Genomic DNA, 20587 nt, shown 5'->3' on the forward strand with positions numbered 1-20587 from the left:
TACTCCTTTTCCTATTTGGAACCAGTCTGTTGTTCCATGTCCAGTTCTAACTTGCTTCCTGACCTGCATACATGTTTCTCAAGAGGCAGGTCAGGTGGTCTGGGATTCCCATCTCTTTCAGAATTTTCCACAGTTTATTGTGATCCACACAGTCAAAGGCTTTGGCATAGTCAATAAAACAGAAATAGATGTTTTTCTGGAATTCTCTTGCTTTTTCCATGATCCAGCAGATGTTGGCAATTTGATCTCTGGTTCCTCTTCCTTTTCTAAAACCAGCTTGAACATCTGGAAGTTCACGGTTCATGTATTGCTGAAGCCTGGGTTGGAATTCATATTATTCATACACAAAAAGGCTTGCTCCCAAATCAGAGGTTCTGGCTGATACTGGTAGTTTCACACTTAGGAGCCCTCTTCTTCATATGCCGCAGGCCCACTGAGGACCCTGGTTCCCCGCCATAGTGGTCATTCTTCCTTCATTTGTCCTTTCCAGTTCATCAGACATGTGCCCTTCACCTCTCAGGGCCCTTGGACTGTTCTTTGTAAGATTCCAAGGTGATACGGAGGTAGAAAATTGTTATAAACTGCATTTTTTCTATAGAAAAAAAGTGATTTTTCAGTAGTGTGTAGTGATAAGGAGGATGAAGATGGGACAGACTATTGTGAGGATCTTCCCAGAACACCATTGCTCCCTAAGGGGATGCACACCAGGTAACACCAACAACATCACTGCCTACCTTACTGCCCTGAGAAGGCTGGAACTTGGTCCTGTTTTCATCCTGTCTTATGTCAGAGGGGAAACGAGTCTTTGAAAAGACTCGAAGGGAGCAGTACTCCTTCACACCAAAGGTAGAACTAGGACCTTACCTGGCGAAGTAGACAGCCATGGTTTCCCACCAAGGACCAGACTCTGGGGTCCCTCAGATCTGATGTCATTGCAAAGTGGAGTGTTCAGTGATGTGCTTTTGTAGCATCTCATGCAGAGGCACCTCTTAGACGTGGAACTCTTAAGAAATCTCTAGGTAAGGGTAGTAAAATATAAAGCACCAGGCTGCATGTGGTTTATCACACTGAGTAGTTGTAACCCAGAGTTCACAGGAGGCTCTGTAAGAGAATAAGGTAAATAAATTGATGTTATGGAGAAAAATGAGCAGACCATTTGTAATAGGTGGCTAATTTCAGCATTAATTACTCCTTGGTAATTACCAAATGATTGCTGATTCTGTTTTCTTACATGATATATGAAGTCCAAAAAGGCACTAAAGAAGAGAATAAACATTCAAGAGCTAGGATTTAAAAGAAATAAAAAGGGGTGGAGGAAGGGGAGGAAAAGTGGCCAGTTGAATGCAGAAGGAGAACGAGGGAAGCATCTCTGGTTACAGCCTGAGTCCAGTCCTTAGTGACTTCCTGTTATTCATCAAAATGTACATTTGTTAACTAAAACTTCTATGAAAAACATTTGAAAACAAAAGAGACTCTTTCACAAAAGTTTTGCAGTTTAATGGGTTGAGGTTAGGCGATTAGATTTGCGTTAAGCTTTGCAGTATACATTATTCATATTATTTGTATAGTTCTAGCTTTTCTTACTTTTTCTACATCTGCATCCCTGGTCTGTATACTGAAATATAAGTTAGAACTTTGGCATTGTTTTGGGTAGACTGCTGGTGCTAACTTCTGTGCATTTGCCAGGAACCTCATAGGGCAATCATATACTTCCCTACCCCATCCTCAACCTGTCCCAGCCACAGAGATACAAACAACCCATTAGAGGTATCTTTCCAGAGGAGGGCCTCTGAGCAGCTATGAAGTCCCTTCCCTTTACAGGAAAAGGCGTTGTGTTCAGTTGCTAAGAGCAAAGACTTCGGAAGCAAATGAATCTGGATTCAGATTGATCCAGGACAAATAGCTGAATTCTTTTGTTTCTGTTTCCTCCTTATACAGTGAGTGTGCACCCACGTTGAGCTGTTGTCTTACCCAAGTGTAGAGGCAAGGGAATCTCAGTAAGACATTGGTGGATGTCCTCGCTTCAGTGATGGCTGTCACAGACCTGTCTGCTGGTTCTGGGAATACTGCTCTGGATAACATGGGCACCAGCTTTTTGTAACATTTCGTGGAGCCGATATTTCAGTGATAGAGAACAAAATAAACAAATAAATCAGAATTCTATATGGATGAATCTTAAGAAGAAAGTAAAGACCAGGTGATATGAGAGGAAATGAGTTCAGACAGCTGACCCCTGAATGGTCAAAGGAGCCATCCTTAGAAAACTGGATAAATGGTGTGCCAGGCAGAGGGTACAGCAAGTGCAAGTGCCTGGGGAGGGTTAAGTGGATGAGCTTCGTGTGGGATAGTAGATGGGGATGAGGTCACCCAGGTAGGCGGGGGCCTGCTGAGGAAGAGTCTTAGAGGTCAGGTAAGAAATCTGGATTTTATGCTAACTCTAAATAGAAGCTGTTTTAAAATTTTAGGCACGGAGATGATCTGCTTTATACTTTATGAGACTCCTATGGCTGCTGTCAGGAGTCTAGATAACAAGGAAGGGGATTTGTGGAGCCAGGGCCTGTTGCTGTACCCTGAGGGAGAGAGAGTGGAGTCTGGAATAGGGCCAGAGCAGTGGAGATGGGGAATTAGACTTGAGGCATATTTTAGAGATAGGGCCAGAAGAACATGCTGGTGGATTAGCGATGGGGTGGGTTGAGGAAATGATGGCTGTCAAGGATAATTCTTAAGTTTTTGGCCCAGTTGGACAGTGGCGTCATCGGCTGAAATGGAAAGGACCCCATGGGGGAGGAATGGGTTTGGCCAAGGAAATCAGGAGTTGGCTTTGGATGAGTTCAGTCTGAGAATCCTGCTAGTCATCCCTGTGGAGGTGTCAGGTATACAGTTGGCTATGAGTCTGTAGCTCTGGGGAGAAGCCAGCTTTTTGTAACTTTTCAGAACTTTGATTATGATAAGCAAGGCCAAGTGAGGATGATCCCTCAGCTCCATCTCCTTCCAAATGTGTGACTGTTTTTCCTTCTCACTCCCCCTCTATACTGAGAATCTGTCTCTCCCATCCCCCTCTTTCTATTTATTCCCTCTCTTCTCTTGGCCCTATTTTGGAAAGCCCAAATCAGGGATTTTTACTGTTGGCTTTGAGGATCAGAATGAAAACACAGACAACCGAGAAAAACTCCTCCCAAGAGAGGCTGTCTTTACTGCACATTTAGTACAGGAACCCAAAATAGGAATAGTACTATACTGTGAATTGCTCATGCGGGTATCCCCTTGATCTAGAACCATGGAGTTCTCTCCTCTTCCTTTCAACATGGCGACACATCTCTTGGTTTGTCCTCTGTGGAGTTTGTCTCTGTAAGTCCCTTCATGCAGAGCCAAAGGTTTATCTACTAGAGAAGAGATGAAATGTTTTCTTTCCTATTCAGACACTGTTTACAGTCATGGTTTATGGAGGGATGGTAACTGTGGATGCTTGCTGTCATCCAGCAATCTTCTTTAAAGCATGTTTTTCCCACTGTGCCTCCAAGAGGAGCCACCTGGAAGCCTTGCATAAACAGTGATCTGGATGGATCTCCCTGTAGGTAGTGCCTGAACTCTGAGGGAGTGCCACGGTGCACATGGGCCCCGCTTCAGAATCCTGAGCTAAAGTACAGTCTCATCGGTCACTGGGGCTCAGTTTCCACTGGGATGGGTGAGTCTCTGGCCTTGGCCAGGAGGGCGGAGTGGACAGGAGTGACGATGCATGTTAATTAGCACTGTTCAGAACGGTCACCAGGAAGCCAGAAGCCACATGGTCCCAACCTGGTTTGAGGTTGGTACACCAAATTTAAACCAGCTGGTTTTTGTTTGGAAATGCCCTGGGAGGGTCCTGGTCCTTTCTGGATAACAAAAGGGCTGGCATTTCCTTACCCTGAGCCCTGTATTAAACACTAAGAGGTTCTGTAAACAGTATAGGCAGTGCTGTGACAGATCTGGCTTCAGAGGCACACATATTCTCTCTTGTTTGTTGGCAAGTAGAAGCTGGCATAAACTTAATTACAAGGGTCTTTATTTAGAGGCATGGGGAGGAAGCATGACTCTGTGTCCATCCAGTGTCCCCCAGCTTAAAAGGCCTCTGTGACCACTTGCCTGTCGGATAAAATCTCAACTTCTTCCCAAGATCTTATGTGACCATCCCTCTGCCCATTCTTCTGATCTTATACCACCTTACCTCTCATCACTCTCCCCCAGCTTTTTACTCCAGCCCTTCTGAACTATTTTCACTTCCTGGAATGGATCTAACTCTGACTTTGAGCCTTTACTTACATTCCTTGCTTTGCCGGACACAGTCTTTAACCCCCCTTTCTCTAGCTAACTGGTCCTCATCCTTCAGGGTTCAGCTGCACTAAGCCTTCCTTAGGATAGCCAAGTGATTGACTCTGTCTCTTCTGTGTGCTTTTCTATAATGTTGATTTTGCTACTTTGTAGTTGTCAGCTTCCACAGACCTCACAGGCCCCAGGAAGCAGGGGTCAGGCTCGTCTAGGTGACCTCTGCTCCACCAGTGCTAGGCACCAAGACAGCCTTGCATAAGACGTTTGAACGAAGGGCCCCATCCTGGGATCCAGACCTGTGCTCTGTTCAGCCCTTTTCTTCTAACATTTCCTAACCCTTAGCAAAGCCAGCAGGATCCCTAGCTGAACAGGGACATAGCAGTGGCTGAGTAGAATGGCCTCTTCACCCTCAGGATGAGAGCATGTTTAGAACTTTTTATGTTACTGAGAAATCATGTCCACCCAGCTTATTCAAAAGGTAGGTCTTGTACCACATGAGAGTTGAGCTGGAGTTTCAACCTCAAACTCACAAAGGGAACAATTCTGTAGAAGCAGAAGGCATAGATTAAGAGACTTAAGCTTGATTCACCTTCAGTATTTGCCACTTGACACCTGTGAGAATATGGGTGAAAAACTATGCTTGGTCTGCCTCAGTCCTCTTATCTTTAAAGTGGATACACTTCATCATGTGGTCAAGAGTAAGTGAGGCTAAGCTTATCAAGTGTTTAGCAAATTTTGTGCACCTTAGAAAATTAATATAGGGGAGAGGGATAAATTGGGAGATTGGGATTGACATATGTATACTTCTATATATGAAATAGATAACCAATAAAGACCTACTATATAGCACAGGGAATTCTACTCTGTACTCTGTTATGATCTGTATGGAAAAAGAATCTAAAAAAGAGTGGAAATATGTGTATGTATAACTGACTCACTTTGTTGTACACCTGAAACTAACACAACATTTTAAACCAACTATACTCCAATAAAAATTTTCAAAAAAGAAAAAATTATTTATAATTATTATTTATAACTATTTATAACAACATGTAACTATAACAGCCTTTAAGTGTTGTGCTTTGTAGTTTTTCCTGAATTTGTAAGTAATTTATTTGGAAATAAATACACTAAAATGAAATTAGGAAGGGGTTTACAAAATTTTATGTAAAGAGGACTCACTCCGGTTTCTACCAGAGAAGGTGTATACATGTATGTATAGACTGAGCGACTAACAGCCTGAGCGACTGTTGAGCGTGGTTTGACTAAACAACAACAAAAAGAAAAGATCAGAAAGAAATTCTTCCGTGGATTAATGGGGGATTCTTCTGAGGGATAGAGGCTTCCCTGGTAGCTGGGCTGGTAAAGAATCTGCCTGCAGTGCAGGAGACCGCAGTTCGATTCCTGGGTTGGGAAGCTCCCCTGGAGAAGGGTTAGGCTGCCCACTCCAGTATTCTGGCCTGGAGAATTCCATGGACTGTATAGTCCATGGGATCGCCAAGAGTCGGGCAAAGAGTGACTTTCACTCTGGGAGATGAGTCTGTGGTTGCTCTTTATTTTATTCTTTTTGCTTGACTGTTCTCTAACATGAACACAGTGCTTGAAGTGGGCGATGGTAGAGAGGAGACATGATACTGCTGTGGAGACACAGTGTGGGCCTGCTCCTCAGTTGTAGATCTGCCTGTCTTTACTGAAGGTGCTTCTCCATTGGCAGGATTTTTCACCCAGATCTCCACCTTGGCTGACGTGCAGGAAAATGTCATGGAATACCTCCATGTACTCAGCCGGCCCAAAGTCATCGACCAGGAGCACGATGTGGTGTGGACTGAAGCGTACATTGACAGCACTGTGAGTACCTGGGGGCCGCAGGGGACAGCCGGAGGGTGCCTCCTGGCATAGGAGAGTTTCCTTGGGTTTATTCTGAAAGTTGGCGGTTGTATTGTTTCTCCTTAATAACAGGTTTAATGACATCTTTCTTTTTGTACAGTGTGCATTGGTCTCTTGGTAAGTGAGGTTGGTAACAAATCTTAATATCTGAGAATGCAGGAGGCTCTTCTGGAAGGTGTCTGGTCAGCACAGAAAACTCACTTTTGGCTTCTGTCTTCTCTACTTTGTTTCCTATCTCACAAGTGTACAAATTCTGTCATTGTGGCAATGATAACAAACATGTTAGATTCAGTTCCTCACCGTCATCGGAGAAGCTCAGTCCTAGGAATGAATCTTGGGTCTCAACTTGGGAACGTGGAACCAAAGCTCAGTTCTGATAGTGAATTGGAGCCACTGTAGAGACCACAGTTGCCTTTTCTTTCCATGGACAAGTGAGAAGATGCTTCCTTGGTGACTGTATAAGTAGCAATTGTTATTGCAGCTGTGGCCATGGGCTCATTCTAAAGCTAAATTCCAAGCAAAAAAGGTTCTAATGTTGAATTAGTTTAAAGGAAGTAGCATTGCCAATCATCAAGTAATGCCTCAATGGCTGAGTTTCTTGTATAATTGCTGCGTGATTTTTCATAGTGATAATGAGTCTGATGGAGTAGCATTTTTTCATTTATTGATTGTAAATGTTCTCAGAGGGCCCCTCTCCCATCATTTGTGTCAGGATTAACATCACATCAATCACTATAACCCAGACACAGCCATCCTCAAGAGTGATCTCAACGGCTGCTGTGGGCTGGGTTTTTCTCTCCATGAATTCTCTCATTCCTGCTGCTTTTCTGACAGCTGCAGGCAAATGCAGGGCAGGAGCAGCATGTGAGAACCCATCCTTGGGGACAGCACAGCAGTCTGTACCCACCCCCCGCAAAGCTTTAAAGCATACAAAGGGACCTTGGAAATATGAACTGGTCAGGAAAGGGTAGCCCTCTCCAAGGAGAAATCACCCTGAGCAGAGATGGGTCTTAAGCTGAAAAATTTAATAGTTCTTGTGTAGGAGAGACCAGGGAGACTGTGGGATTTTATCATGTCCGGAGTCTGACCCTAGTTTGGTTTAGAATCATAGAGTGAAATAACTAAGCCACCCCATTTGCGTCAGCATCATACTAGCAGTAATAACAGAATAACAATGGTGATGGTTTCATCTCTTCCTTGTACATGTGGTTGAGTAAGGCCGGGGAAGAGGAGAGGAGGAGGGTGGCCAGCCAGGATCAGAGTGATCCAGACACTCAGTGGTTCTTTGTACAAACTCTGAACAGCCAGTTGGGTCTGTCATCTTGTTTCATCCATCTAAAAAATATAGAACAGAGTCTCTATGGGACCATCACTTGGATACATAGAAAGGTCAGTCAAAGTTCCAAAAAAAAGACCTACCTACATATGGAAATTTTTTATGTCATAAAGGCACCATATCTAACCAGTGGGGCTAGGATGGGCTTAATAACTGCTTTTGGGGAAACTAGATGGCTATTGAGAAAAAGATAAAATTAGTTATTTTCTTCACATCATGCCCAGGAAAGAAGTCCAAGGGGATCAGAGGCCTAAACTGTCAAAAATGAAACAATATAAGCAGTAGAACAAAAATTTAGTGAGTTATTCTATAATATGAGTCCAGAGAAAGGCTTTTAACAATGACTCCAAGATCCAGATGCAACATAAAGAAAAATAGGTTTGACTACTAATATAAACAAAACCCAACTTTTGTTAAGTAAAAAAATCACTGGAAGCAAAGTCAAAAAGCAAATGGTAAAATAGGAGAAAATATATGCAATGTATAGCACATATAAAGAATAATTCTAATATGTAAAGAACTTTCAAAAATTAAAGGGAAAACCCCAAATTCCTATAGAAAAAAAAATGAACAAAAGACATGAGCAGACAATTCCCACAAAAATAATAAAAATAGTTTTTTAAAATATGAAGTATGTGCAACTTTATACATAGTAAGAAAAAGGCAAATAAAAGCATGGTGAGATACCATGTCTTTCACCTATCAGAGTACCAAAAATGAAAAGCTTAACTTTGTTGGTGCAGCTGTGGGAAAGAGACACTCATATGTTGCTTGTGGGATGATAGAATGGGGCGTTTCTAGGAAGGAAGATGTACATTCACCCTTTGACCCAGGAATCCTACTTCTAGGAATTAACCCTGAAAGTAAACCTCCAACAATCCAAAAATACATATGCACAAGTTTGTTCACTGCAGAATTGCTTGTAATTTCAAAATATTGAACCTGGAGAAGGGATTGGCTGCCCACTCTAGTATTCTTGCCTAGGGAATTCCATGGACAGAAGAGCCTGTGGGCTTTATATAGTCCATGGGGTCGTAAAGAGTTGGACACGACTGACTGATTTTCACTTTCAGAATATTGAAAGTTACTTAAATCCCCAACCATAAGAGATCAATTGCATAAACTCTGGTACATGGATGTAATGGAGTCTTACTGTTAAAAATAAAACAGAAAAAAAGCCTACCAGACACTAAAGTCATGTCAAAAGGCCCAGGAATCAGCGTGAATGGGCTCTCAGTAGTCAGCTCCGGGACAATTTAAACCTCAAAATTAAAAAAAAAAGTAGAATAATGGACTATAACCTGAATAAAACAGAAATCCATGTGTTCTAGATAAATAAACACATTTCAGACAGATGAATTACATAGATGATGGAAGTGTGTGTGAAGGAGTGGAGTGTCCAGTGGGCAATGGAATGCTGCCTGGTGGGTGTGGAGGGAGGGAGTCATTAGACTGAAAATCACCAGTGGACAGCCATTTTAGTAAAGAATGATTAGGGCAGTAGTCATCCAAGGATGCTAAGCCTAGGGGAAAGTTTGATGATGGGTGGGATATTTTCATGGTTTCAAAGTGCTTCCCTAGAGATTTTTGACTTGTTGGGAGGGGAGGAAAACAGTGAGAGAGAATCCAGCAAAATCTTGAGTTGGGTCATCAAATTAGTGTCACCAATGAGAGGCTGATGGACATCGTGCCTTTGGTGAAGGACGCATCACACATATAGAGTATCCAGGCTGGGGTTACATAACCTGAAGATCCTGGGGAGGAAGAGGATAGAGCTTTGTCTTAATGTAACACCTAGCTTTAGATAATGTTAATTATTTAAATAAATTCCTCTAGATTTACTAATCACATACCTACATACATAGTTACACACATATATAGATCAATGCAAAGAAATAGAGGAAAACAACAGAATGGGAAAGACTAGAGATCTCTTCAAGAAAATTAGAGATACCAAGGGAACATTTCATGCAAAGTTGGGGTAGATAAAGGACAGAAATGGTATGGACCTAACAGAAGCAGAAGATATTAAGAAGAGGTGGAAAGAATACATAGAAGAACTGTACAAAAAAGATCTTCACGACCAAGATAATCACGGTGGTGTGATCACTCACCTAGAGCCAGACATCCTGGAATGGGAAGTCAAGTGGGCCTTAGGAAGTATCACTATGAACAAAGCTAGTGGAGGTGATGGAATTCCAGTTGAGCTATTCCAAATCCTGAAAGATGATGCTGTGAAAGTGCTGCACTCAATATGCCAGCAAATGTGGAAAACTCGGCCGTGGCCACAGGACTGGAAAAGGTCAGTTTTCATTCCAATCCCAAAGAAAGGCAATGCCAAAGAATGCTCAAACTACCGCACAATTGCACTCATCTCACATGCTAGTAAAGTAACGCTCAAAATTCTCCAAGCCAGGCTTCAGCAATACGTGAACCATGATGTTCAAGCTGGTTTTAGAAAAGGAAGAGGAACCAGAAATCAAACTGCCAACATCCGCTGGATCATGGAAAAAGCCAGAGAATTCCAGAAAAACATCTATTTCTGCTTTATTGACTATGCCAAAGCCTTTGACTGTGTGGATCACAATAAACTGTGGAAAATTCTTCAAGAGATGGGAATACCAGACCACCTGATCTGCCTCTTGAGAAACCTGTATGCAGGTCAGGAAGCAACAGTTAGAACTGGACATGGAACAACAGACTGGTTCCAAATAGGAAAAGGAGTATGTCAAGGCTGTATATTGTCACCCTGCTTATTTAACTTCTATGCAGAGTACATCATGAGAAACGCTGGGCTGGAAGAAGCACAAGCTGGAATCAAGATTGCCGGGAGAAATATCAATAACCTCAGATATGCAGATGACACTACCCTTATGGTAGAAAGTGAAGAGGAACTCAAAAGCCTCTTGATGAAAGTGAAAGAGGAGAGGGAAAAAGTTGGCTTAAAGCTCAACATTCAGAAAACGAAGATCATGGCATCTGGTCCCATCACTTCATGGGAAATAGATGGAGAAACAGCGGAAACAGTGTCAGACTTTATTTTGGGGGGCTTCAAAATCACTGCAGATGGTGATTGCAGCCATGAAATTAAAAGACATTTACTCCTTGGAAGGAAAGTTACAACCAACCTAGAGAGTGTATTCAAAAGCAGAGACATTACTTTGCCAACAAAGGTCCATCTAGTCAAGGCTATGGTTTTTCCAGTGGTCATGTATGGATGTGAGAGTTGGACTGTGAAGAAAGCTGAGCGCCAAAGAATTGATGCTTTTGAACTGTGGTGTTGGAGAAGACTCTTGAGAGTCCCTTGGACTGCAAGGAGATCCAACCAGTCCATTCTAAAGGAGATCAGCCCTGGGTGTTCTTTGGAAGGAATGATGCAAAAGCTGAAACTCCAGTACTTTGGCCACCTCATGCAAAGAGTTGACTCATTGGAAAAGACTCTGATGCTGGGAGGGATTGGGGGCAGGAGGAGAAGGGGACGACAGAGGGTGAGATGGCTGGATGGCATCCCCGACGCGATGGACGTGAGTTTGAGTGAACTCCGGGAGTTGGTGATGGACAGGGAGGCCTGGCGTGCTGTGATTCATGGGGTCGCAAAGAGTCGGACACGACTGAGCGACTGAACTGAACTGAACTGATATGTTTATATATTGGGAGCAGTTACGAGAGAGGGAAAACCCCTGCTACTGCTGCTTTTCCACTAAAGAACTGGCAGAAGAGGCAGAGAAAAAGGTCTGGAAGCAGCTCTGGGCAAACAGTGCAGAGACATTGTCTTTGAAGTCTTGTGCTTCATGTTAAACATTTACATGAAACTTGCATTCTGTGCCATGATCATCTTTACTTACTTTAAAATAAAATAATGCTTTAAGTGGCTCATTATTAATTAAAATGCTAGGTCAAGATGACCGAGCTCATTTTTTCTGTCTCTTCAAGAACATTTTGATGGACATAAAACTAAACCCCCAGAATACGCTTATCCTTGAAGTGATAGCTCAGCACTGCCTCTGTGTTTCCTCTTTGCAAATAACCCTGATAAATTAATCCCCTAGTAGAATATTCTGAAGGTTCTTTATCATCTTGGTGGTTTTGAGAAACCTGTTGAGCTAGGAAGGACATTGAGAATGCCATCTTCCTCTTGGCCTGTTTGGTTGAGGAGAAAGCAGCTACTGCTCCAACAGGTGCCTCTCTGGCCAAGGAAGCAATACCTCTTCAGACTAGTCCTCTGGGCCTATAACAACCAGGGCAAGGGGAGATTCCCTTTGTTATTTGCATGGAGTCAACATTGGAATCATATGCTAAACTCACCTGCAGAATGTCAATTCTAAGATGAGGCCACCAACTTTGGAACCAACCAGTAGATGAAGAGGGTATGGGAATCAGTAATTCCAAGTTTATTACCATCTGAGCCATCCAAGACAGTCTCAATCCAGGATTACCCTAATGTCCCAGCTTGTGGTAATAAAAGAGACCAAACTCAGGAGCACTTGGTGCTGGGCCTGGTGACCCCATTTTAATAAAGTGCTTTGGAATTATTTTTGATATTTGAACATATTTATTATCTACCTTAGCAACTTTCTTTAGAGTCTTTCCAAGACATTTATTTACATAGTCACAGAATAACAATTTTCTTTTTATATTCATAATATAAGAATTTCAATAAGGTTGAATTAATTTATATAATTATGGTAAAATTACATCTGTTCTTTATCATAACATTTCTGCTAAACAGCAGTGTCTCCAAGAGCCTGGTTCTCCTTGTGACATTGTAGTCTGAAGGTGGTTTTGATTCCATTAGGACTTGTGAACCTACTGATTTATTTATCATTTTACCAAATACTAAGAAAGTAGGTACTCGTTGATTATCAAGTAAATTTGAACACTCGATCCCACAAGTTTGCTTAATTAATATGGTCTTAAAAATCTTCTTTCTGTTTGGTCATCTTATGGTGAAGGCAAAAATAATTCCTTCTTTGCTTGACTCATCGGTTATGGTTGAAAACCCTGCAGCAACAAATATAATAATATAATTGATTTAATACTTAAGTGAATAGCTTGAAATGACCTGTGAGGATAGTGCTTTCCCTCCTTATTAATTATACATGAATTTATACAGTTCTGGGTCTGGACAAGATCAAGATAAAAGTTTGTGAAGAGAAGCTGAGTTTGGATTTTTATGCATGAGAATCCAGGGTTGCAATTAATCCAGCCTGATCTAAAATCAAGATGGACAAAATTTTCCTTTCAGGATCCATTCTCCCTGACTGTTAGCACTGGTCTGATTAAATATTCTGTTTCCTGCCTGGCTGTTCTGTTCAATTTGCTCTCGTGGTAAAGCCCAAATAAATGAATTAATGTTAGCAACATTAATTATGTTTAATCTAATAAGATCTCATGTATTAATTGACAAAACAGCAAACACTAGAATTCTGAAATTCATGGGCTTCTCATTGGAATACAAGTTGTGCGGCATAGTCATTATCTCTTAGGTGCAGAGCAAAAAAGCATTAACAGTGGGATTTGTTCCATTTGTAAGCAGATGACTTGTATTTTCCAGTTGGGTCCTAATCACCTTGGGGATGCTGCCCAACTTGCTGTGCATCAGACTGAGGAAGCATCAGCATTCCTGATGAACCCCTCCAGGGGAGTTTGCACAGACCACAGTGACACTCAGAAGGGAAGCAAAGAAATCTTTCAGAAAACAGTGGGAAAGTGACCATTTAAAATAATGAGAATTCATTACCAAGTCCCCCTGTCCCTCCCCTCTGCTGGTAATACAATTCTGTATGAAATTTGTAGGAACTTTCAAACCAATTTAGTTACGTTTGCAAATTGGACATGTATCCCTCCTCCTCACCCCCTACTAAGTCCAACTTGGAGAAAATGCTTTGCATTTGATAAATTGCACATTTAGTTTGGTTTCCCATCTCAGAATGGCACCTAGGCCATTTAGGAGTCGTTTGGGTGATTGCTTTAGGCGACAATATCTTACTGCCTAGAAGCAATTACTCGGAGGGTCGAAGCCATCATAAGGAAGTTATTGGGGCTTAGAAGCTGAATATACGGTGTTTTTCCCAAGACACCACTGCATATCAAAGAAGTTCAAATCGTCAAAGCAAAAAGACACACGTCAAGAGAAACATAAACCGTCCTGCTGGGCTGTGGAACAGAGAATGCCATCTGCGTTACATGGCATGGAGGAAACTGATTACGTTGGGACCTCTATTTCATAGCAGATGGGTTCATTAAATTTAATAGCCTCCAGAGCCTTTAGAAACCGTGTTAAAAACATGCAGAGCATGCTGTGACACTTCACTTCTGGCCCTACAGTCATTATAATTCTGGCATCGACTATAAATATTACAGTACTTTATTTCCATTGAAACAGATTACTATTATAATTTTTTTTTTTTGCTAGGGATGGTGATGTTAAAAATGAGTGCATTCTTGATTTCTGGTGCTATTTATATTCATCCAAATATTCTCTTCCATATATTTCTAAATTTTTATATTAAATAGAATGTTGTTAGGTCAACTTTTTTTTTTCTACTTTGAATTGGTGTTACAAAACTATGAACCAAAGGTATAAAATTATTTTCTTTATTTAGGAAAGATGTTCTAACACCCTGTATGGATGACTGTCAACAAGCAGAAAAGTTTGGGGCTGAAAATGAAAACAAAATTGTGTAGATTTCAAGTTTTCTTTTTTTTTTTTTAGATTTTTAGATTTGCTGTTGTTTCTGCTATTATGGTATAATAATTTTCAACTATCTGTAATGAAAGGATAGCTTCTGGAAATAAACCCTTAAACAAAATCACTAAGTCTGAATAACAATTTAGCATGATAGATTATTCAGCAGTCTTTGTTTACAAGTGACAGTACCAACTCAAAGCAGTAAAGGTCATAAAGGGATTTGTTGATCTAGAGTCAAGATATCTATGTAGTTCTCTCTTGAGGCATGACTAGATTTAGGGATCAATTCTGTTTATTTTGACTTGTTCCTTGACTCTGATTCGTTTATTCCCAGCAGGCTCTCTTTACTGGGTAACAAAGATGGTCTGTACCATCCACTAACTTTCATCATCTTTATAGTCCCTTTCCTTCCAGCTTCTGTGTCAAGCCTGTAAGAGATTGTTTGACTCACAACCCCATACTGAGAGGAGAGATGGAGCTACTCACTGATGGTCTGAATATCACAGAGTGGGGGAGAAAACAGTCCCAAAGGGAATTGATACTGGAAGGACTGAGAAATAATAGAGTCCTGCATGTGGCTTGTTTGTAGAGTCTAAAACTAATCTGTGACCAGATCACATTTCCCATTGGTATGCTGCTGCTGCTGCTGCTGCTAAGTCGCTTCAGTCATGTCCGACTCTGCGACCCCATTGGTAGGTATGGTGGTATGGTATTCATCATGGTTACATGCTTCTAGGCACTGAAGCCCTTTATCTACGTTAATCAAAGGTTTCCATGGATCCTTGATAAGTCAGGCATATAGACACAGAGTACTTTGGTAGAAAATGTACTGTGCCTTTACAACAGGGTACTGGGATGGGTCCAGTTAGGAAAGATTAGAAGGTTGTAAATACGGTTCTATTATAAAACCAAATACTATTTTCATATTTTCGGGAAACCATCATTCATGGGTGAAACATAGTCTTCTCCAAGCTGTAGTACTTTACACGGTGCCCTAGGTCAAACCCAACAGAGAGGAGCTCTGTGTTTGTGTATCCAAGTTCATTTTAGAGCAAAGGGTGTAACTTACTCTAGCCCATGGTTCCACTGAGGTCAGATGTCTGCCATCCAGTCAACCAGGGATGAGAAAAGGTCACGTGATAGAAACAAGTCAGACAAGGCTGTGAATAGCAGATTCTAAAAGAAATCTCTTTCTTACTGGAGTGTCAAAAAGTTGGCATTTCTAAGTTTCTGTCTTTCTATCTAAGTCTTCTATAAGTTGCATCTCCAACTGGGCTCTAATACTAACTCTTGGGAGCATGTCTCCTTTCCTCTTTTATTCCTAGACTCATGGCTTCATTTTAGCCCATGTTGCCCAGACAGATATCCCCAGTCCTCTCTTGCCTCCCACATCTTTGACCCTGCCCTCTCTCCATCCACCATCCTGCTATGTGGGTGGTAGGAACCTCTCTCCTTTGTGCTTTGGGAGAGCTGAGGAGGGTATTTTGGCCACCACAACCAAATTTGCACTGCTTTTTTCCCCTTCACAGCCCAGATATTTGGGCAGCTTAGATTCTCAGAGCTGATTCTCATGCTTTAAGCTAAAATGAACACATTCCTCTTATTACCAGCATGAAGAACAATTAAAATAATCCCAGAGAGTCAGCCTGTGGCTTGATATTAACTGCCAGTTTCTCTTCTCTTGCTATACACAGGATTTTCCCCCATGTAAAATATTTAATTCTTTTACTCTTAAAACATCAGGTTTGCTGTGCCAAATATAAATGTATTTTCTATGAGGCCATGCCTCAGAGATACTGTAGATAAGAATATTTCAACTGACTTTGGCTCTTAAACTGCTTCTGTTAAATAGTGTCAGAAAACCACTATTTTGTTTCCTCTTACCATTAAAAATTATTCCTTCCTGGCCTATCACACCTGCTTGTGAGCAATGTGGCACCTGGGAGCTCCTTCGGTCTTAACCTGCTGATGATATGCCCTCCTATTACATGTCCAGACCAAGCATGAGGCTCTGTGCTAGTTCCTCAGGGGAAATTCTCTCTTCTTTTGAACAAAGAAAGAGGGGGGGGGGGTGAAGCAAAGACAATAGTTTATTCAGGCAAAAGGAACATGTTTTCAGATCAATTTCCATTATGTCTAATAAAAAAATCTGGAACATCAACATGTTTGCTGGTGGGTGGAAACAACTATTAATCACTCTTTTAATTGATTTCTCTTCTGAGTGATCAAATTAGAGGTGGCCTGAGATGAAGCAAAGCTGAGTACTCTCACCCCACAGTCTGTTTCTCTCCCACTGTTAAGGAGCACATGTTTCCATGGGAAGGATCCTTCCTTTGAGAAGGACAGGATTCAGGTGCCCTGCTTATTCATCAGTTGACCTCCCGTGATGTTCCAATGGAAGAATTTAGTGAGTAGAGGTGTCCTTACACATTACCCACTGTTAAAATGCAAAATAATTTTAAAATAAGGTTTTGGCACTGCCAGAATTATATTTGGTTGTTGGGTATATAGTGAGTATTCAGGAAGTCCTTACAAATAATGTCTTACATGAGTTTTGCATTTCCTGATTTTCAGTTTAGTTTCCTGTACATTACCTCCAAGTGAAGACACTTGATCATGAAGATCATTATCAACAGAACCCCACCATCACCGACTTCTCTCCCTCACTCTCAAAACATCAGCCATACTGGTTGCCTTTGTTTGTTTGTTTGAATCCCCCAAGACTGTCTCCTTTTTCTTGGCTTTTGAACAATCTTCTTCTGAACTGGAAAGACTGCCTTCCCATTCTGCTCCTTTACCGCGGGGAAAATTATTCCCGTTTTCTATGTCTCAGCTAAAATGTCCCCATCATATGCCTATTGACCTTCCATCTCAGATTCCTATCTATTTTCTTCATAGAAAGTGTGATCATTTATAATTATAATTATTTTAAGTAAGCACCTAGACATTTTTTCCCTCTTTAAAAATTGTTTTTGGTTGGCATTCCCAATGATAATGTAAGAACTGGGGCAAAGTCTGTCTTGTATCCCTGCAGCCTAGCTCTCTGCCTGGCACACAGGACCACACACTCAGTATTTAGCTCAGGGAAACCAATACGAGATTTATTTTTAGTCACACCACCAGTCTCTTTTTTACTACTTGCTAGAGTTTGTTTCTTCCATTCTACGCTAAAGTACAACGAGACACTAAGAACTAGGGAAAAATAATAAAGAATATTGACTACAAAGTAGATGGTGGTACCAAAACAGAGTTTCAAGTATTATTCGTGAAATACAGTGGTCATACTTGTCTTTCCTTTTGAATACCTAGCTGAATGATCAAGTTTAGGTCTAAAGCAGCTGGTTTTTCTGAATGCCAGCTTAAGGTACTCAGTGGCAGTCACTGACTTTAGATGGAACAACGGAGAGCTTCTGGGAGTAAACCAGATTTCTGCAGTGCTCCCTTTCTATGTGTGTTGTTAAAAGCAATATGTTGGGGAAAGGCTTGATTGCTTGAGGCATATTGTTTATACTATATTACTTAGGTCTGATGGAAAAGTTCCTAACGGTGGTTTTCTTGCTAAAGATATGGTTTATGGATGAAGAATGGAATGTGATTTTTTTGGTCAGGCATCATCATAATTTAGGTGGACTCCAAAGAAACTTGATATTGGGAGAGGCCGGCAAAAATATTCAGGTCCGTGGAACTCCTTTAGCATTAACAGTCAATTCTCCTTCAAAATATAAATGCTGTCTGCTTTAAATTACTGTCCTGATTCAGGCCAAGTTAATTACTCTGGGCCAGACTGGAAAGGAAAATTCCCAGAAAGTCTGATATGATAGAATGGTAGTATGTTTTCTGAAGACATTGAGAAATGCTTAATGAATTAGTATTTCAATTTAACTTTTGCAACAGAATACTAAGGGAACGAGAGGGGGAAAAAAATCATAGCTTTTTGGCAGCTGTTTGCCATCATAGCACTTGACAATCTGCTTCTTATTTAGTTTTCTGTTATGTGAAAGCATGGAATTCTCAAGTTAAGAAATATTGATCACTGCATGACAATACATATGTAACAAAACTGTATTGCGTTAAAAAAGCTCTCCTTTTAAAGTGAGATTACTGACTCTATTTTGTTATTAAAATATGTGGGTCATTTTACTTCGAAAATAAAGTGGTTTTGTTAAACTGAAGTTATTTAAAGGTTAAAATAATCTTAATTTTAACTATTAATATTATTAAGAACAGATTTTTCAACCAAGTACAACTAAATGCAAACAAGAACAAACTTGGAAAAGAAAATTGGTGGCTGGAAATGCAAAAATGTGTTGAGGGCTGTATCTTTGGCCATAATACATAGGTTCACAGCGGCCCTTTGCTATATTGGCAGAACCATACATTTTTGAAGGTCTGTTGATTTCCCCAGACTTCATGGAATCTAAACGAAGTGTGTCAATTTCCCATTTTTCTTGCGATGATAAGCCAACCTAGGGCTGAATTAGGAGCACTCAGAATGTGTGGACTTTATGGCCCTTGTTGGGAGGAAGAAGTTTCTCTTCTTTAGGTTCTTTTGGCGGGTGTAAGAATTAAACAGACATGAGACAGATTAATAGAAGAAAATCAAACAAAAGTTTAAAAATAGGGATGCATAGGAGAGACCCTAGGAAAACTGAGTATCTTGCCACAATGGCTGAAATTCTCGCCTTAAATATCATCTTCAGCTAAAGACAAAAAAGATGGTGAGCAGTAGTTTGGGATTTCAGAGGGGAGGAAAACAAGGAGCATGGAGATGGAAAAGGAAACGTTTGGTAAATAAATGTTAGCTGCGCCACATAGAGACAAGGGACATAGAGTAGCTCGGTCCTCTGAAGAGTTTTCCTCACCACACCTAGTCCATATTCTTTGTATCTCTCATGAAGCTCTCTTCTGGAAACAGGCTGTCTATCTAAATTCTTTCTGGCAGTTAGGGGGAAAGTCAAAGTTTCTTTCTGAGTCATTTGGGGCTTGATTATTAGAGAGGAAATGGCACCCCACTCCAGTTCTTGCCTGGAGAATCCTGTGGACAACGGAGCCTGGTGGGCTGCCGTCTATGGGGTCACACAGAGTTGGACATGACTGAAGCGACTTAACATGAATATTATTATTATTATTATTTTCAGCTCAAAATAATCCTCATGCCAATGAGGCATTTTAGCACGGCAAGTTTTGCTCCCCTACACCCTCTTATCAGTTATATTGCTCCTTCTCTGTAGTTGTTAGCAAATAAGAGCATCTACTCTGGCCATATATTCTAGGGACACTTATGGAACCAGATATTTGGTTACCTAGTTCACTGACTAAACACCTATTAAGTTGAGGGCCAGTCCCTATACTGGGCACTACTGTGTCACAGCTTTCATTTTTAGGAAATATGGCTTAAATCCCTTCAGTGAACAATCCCAGTCTATTAGGTAATTTAAAATTTATTAGATTATTTTTCATAGTGATTGGTGTGCTCAGTCATGTCTGACTCTTTACAACCCCATAGACTGTAGCCTGTTGGGCTCCTCTGTCCATGGAATTCTTCCAGGCAAGAATACTGGAGCAGGTTGTCATTTCCTACTCCAAGGAATCTTCCTGACCCAGGGATTTAACCTGCGTCTCTTGTGTCTCCTGCATTGGCAGGCGGGTTCTTTACCATACCACTTGGGAAGCCACCTTCAGTATTTAAGGGCAAGGGATATTTGTCCTCTCACAATCTTCTAGGTTATGGTGAGAACAGATCTCAGACAAATTCTTCCGCCCATGGAAACATTTATTGGAAGCATGCACAAAAGCCAGCTAACTTCTGAAAGTTCAAGTCCCAGCTCTGTGTCCTTTTAGATGTTCTGAAGACATCTTGCATCAGAACAAATACATTATTTGCATAAGTCAGTTTAATCTTCTGTTTGGAGTCAGGTGACTGAAAAGCTGGAGTCAGCAACTGGAGGCAAGACTGTTTAATAATCAGGCATGGGGCACTATTCCTAAAGATAGAGCCTGTCAAGCTCTCAAAGCCTTTATGTGGGTTCAAGCAGAGAAAGGCTGAGCCTTGGCAGTCTATGAAACCAATCCACAAAGAATGGATACCTCTAATTTAGCAATAAAATAATTTCTAACGCCTGTTATGGTAATTGACGAAACCTCTGGTATTAGAAATCAATAACTAAGATACATTGCTTTTTGCTTATATACTAGCTGGACTGTATAGTCCTGATTAGGGCAGTTGACTATCTCTGAGATATAGATTGCAGTGAGATACACATTTATATCACACCATCTATGCTGAAGTATTCTATAGTAAGTTATATACCACAGGGCTTCCCTGGTGGCTCAGTGATAATTAAAAAAACAAAAAACAACAAAAAAAA

General features: G+C 41.0%; 1 protein-coding gene across 3 annotated transcripts in view; it reads left to right on the forward strand.

Moving 5' to 3' along the window:
- CACNA2D3 (calcium voltage-gated channel auxiliary subunit alpha2delta 3) overlaps positions 1–20587 on the forward strand; it is a 903947-nt gene that overhangs the window by 616185 nt on the left and 267175 nt on the right. For all 3 annotated transcript variants that reach the window (XM_027522771.1, XM_027522769.1, XM_027522770.1), the window contains exon 13: positions 6020–6153. In XM_027522771.1, coding sequence (XP_027378572.1) covers positions 6020–6153 — 134 coding nt within the window. The remainder of the gene's footprint in view (positions 1–6019; positions 6154–20587) is intronic.

The sequence above is a fragment of the Bos indicus x Bos taurus genome, chromosome 22, assembly GCF_003369695.1.
Source record: "Bos indicus x Bos taurus breed Angus x Brahman F1 hybrid chromosome 22, Bos_hybrid_MaternalHap_v2.0, whole genome shotgun sequence".
NCBI lineage: Eukaryota > Metazoa > Chordata > Mammalia > Artiodactyla > Bovidae > Bos > Bos indicus x Bos taurus.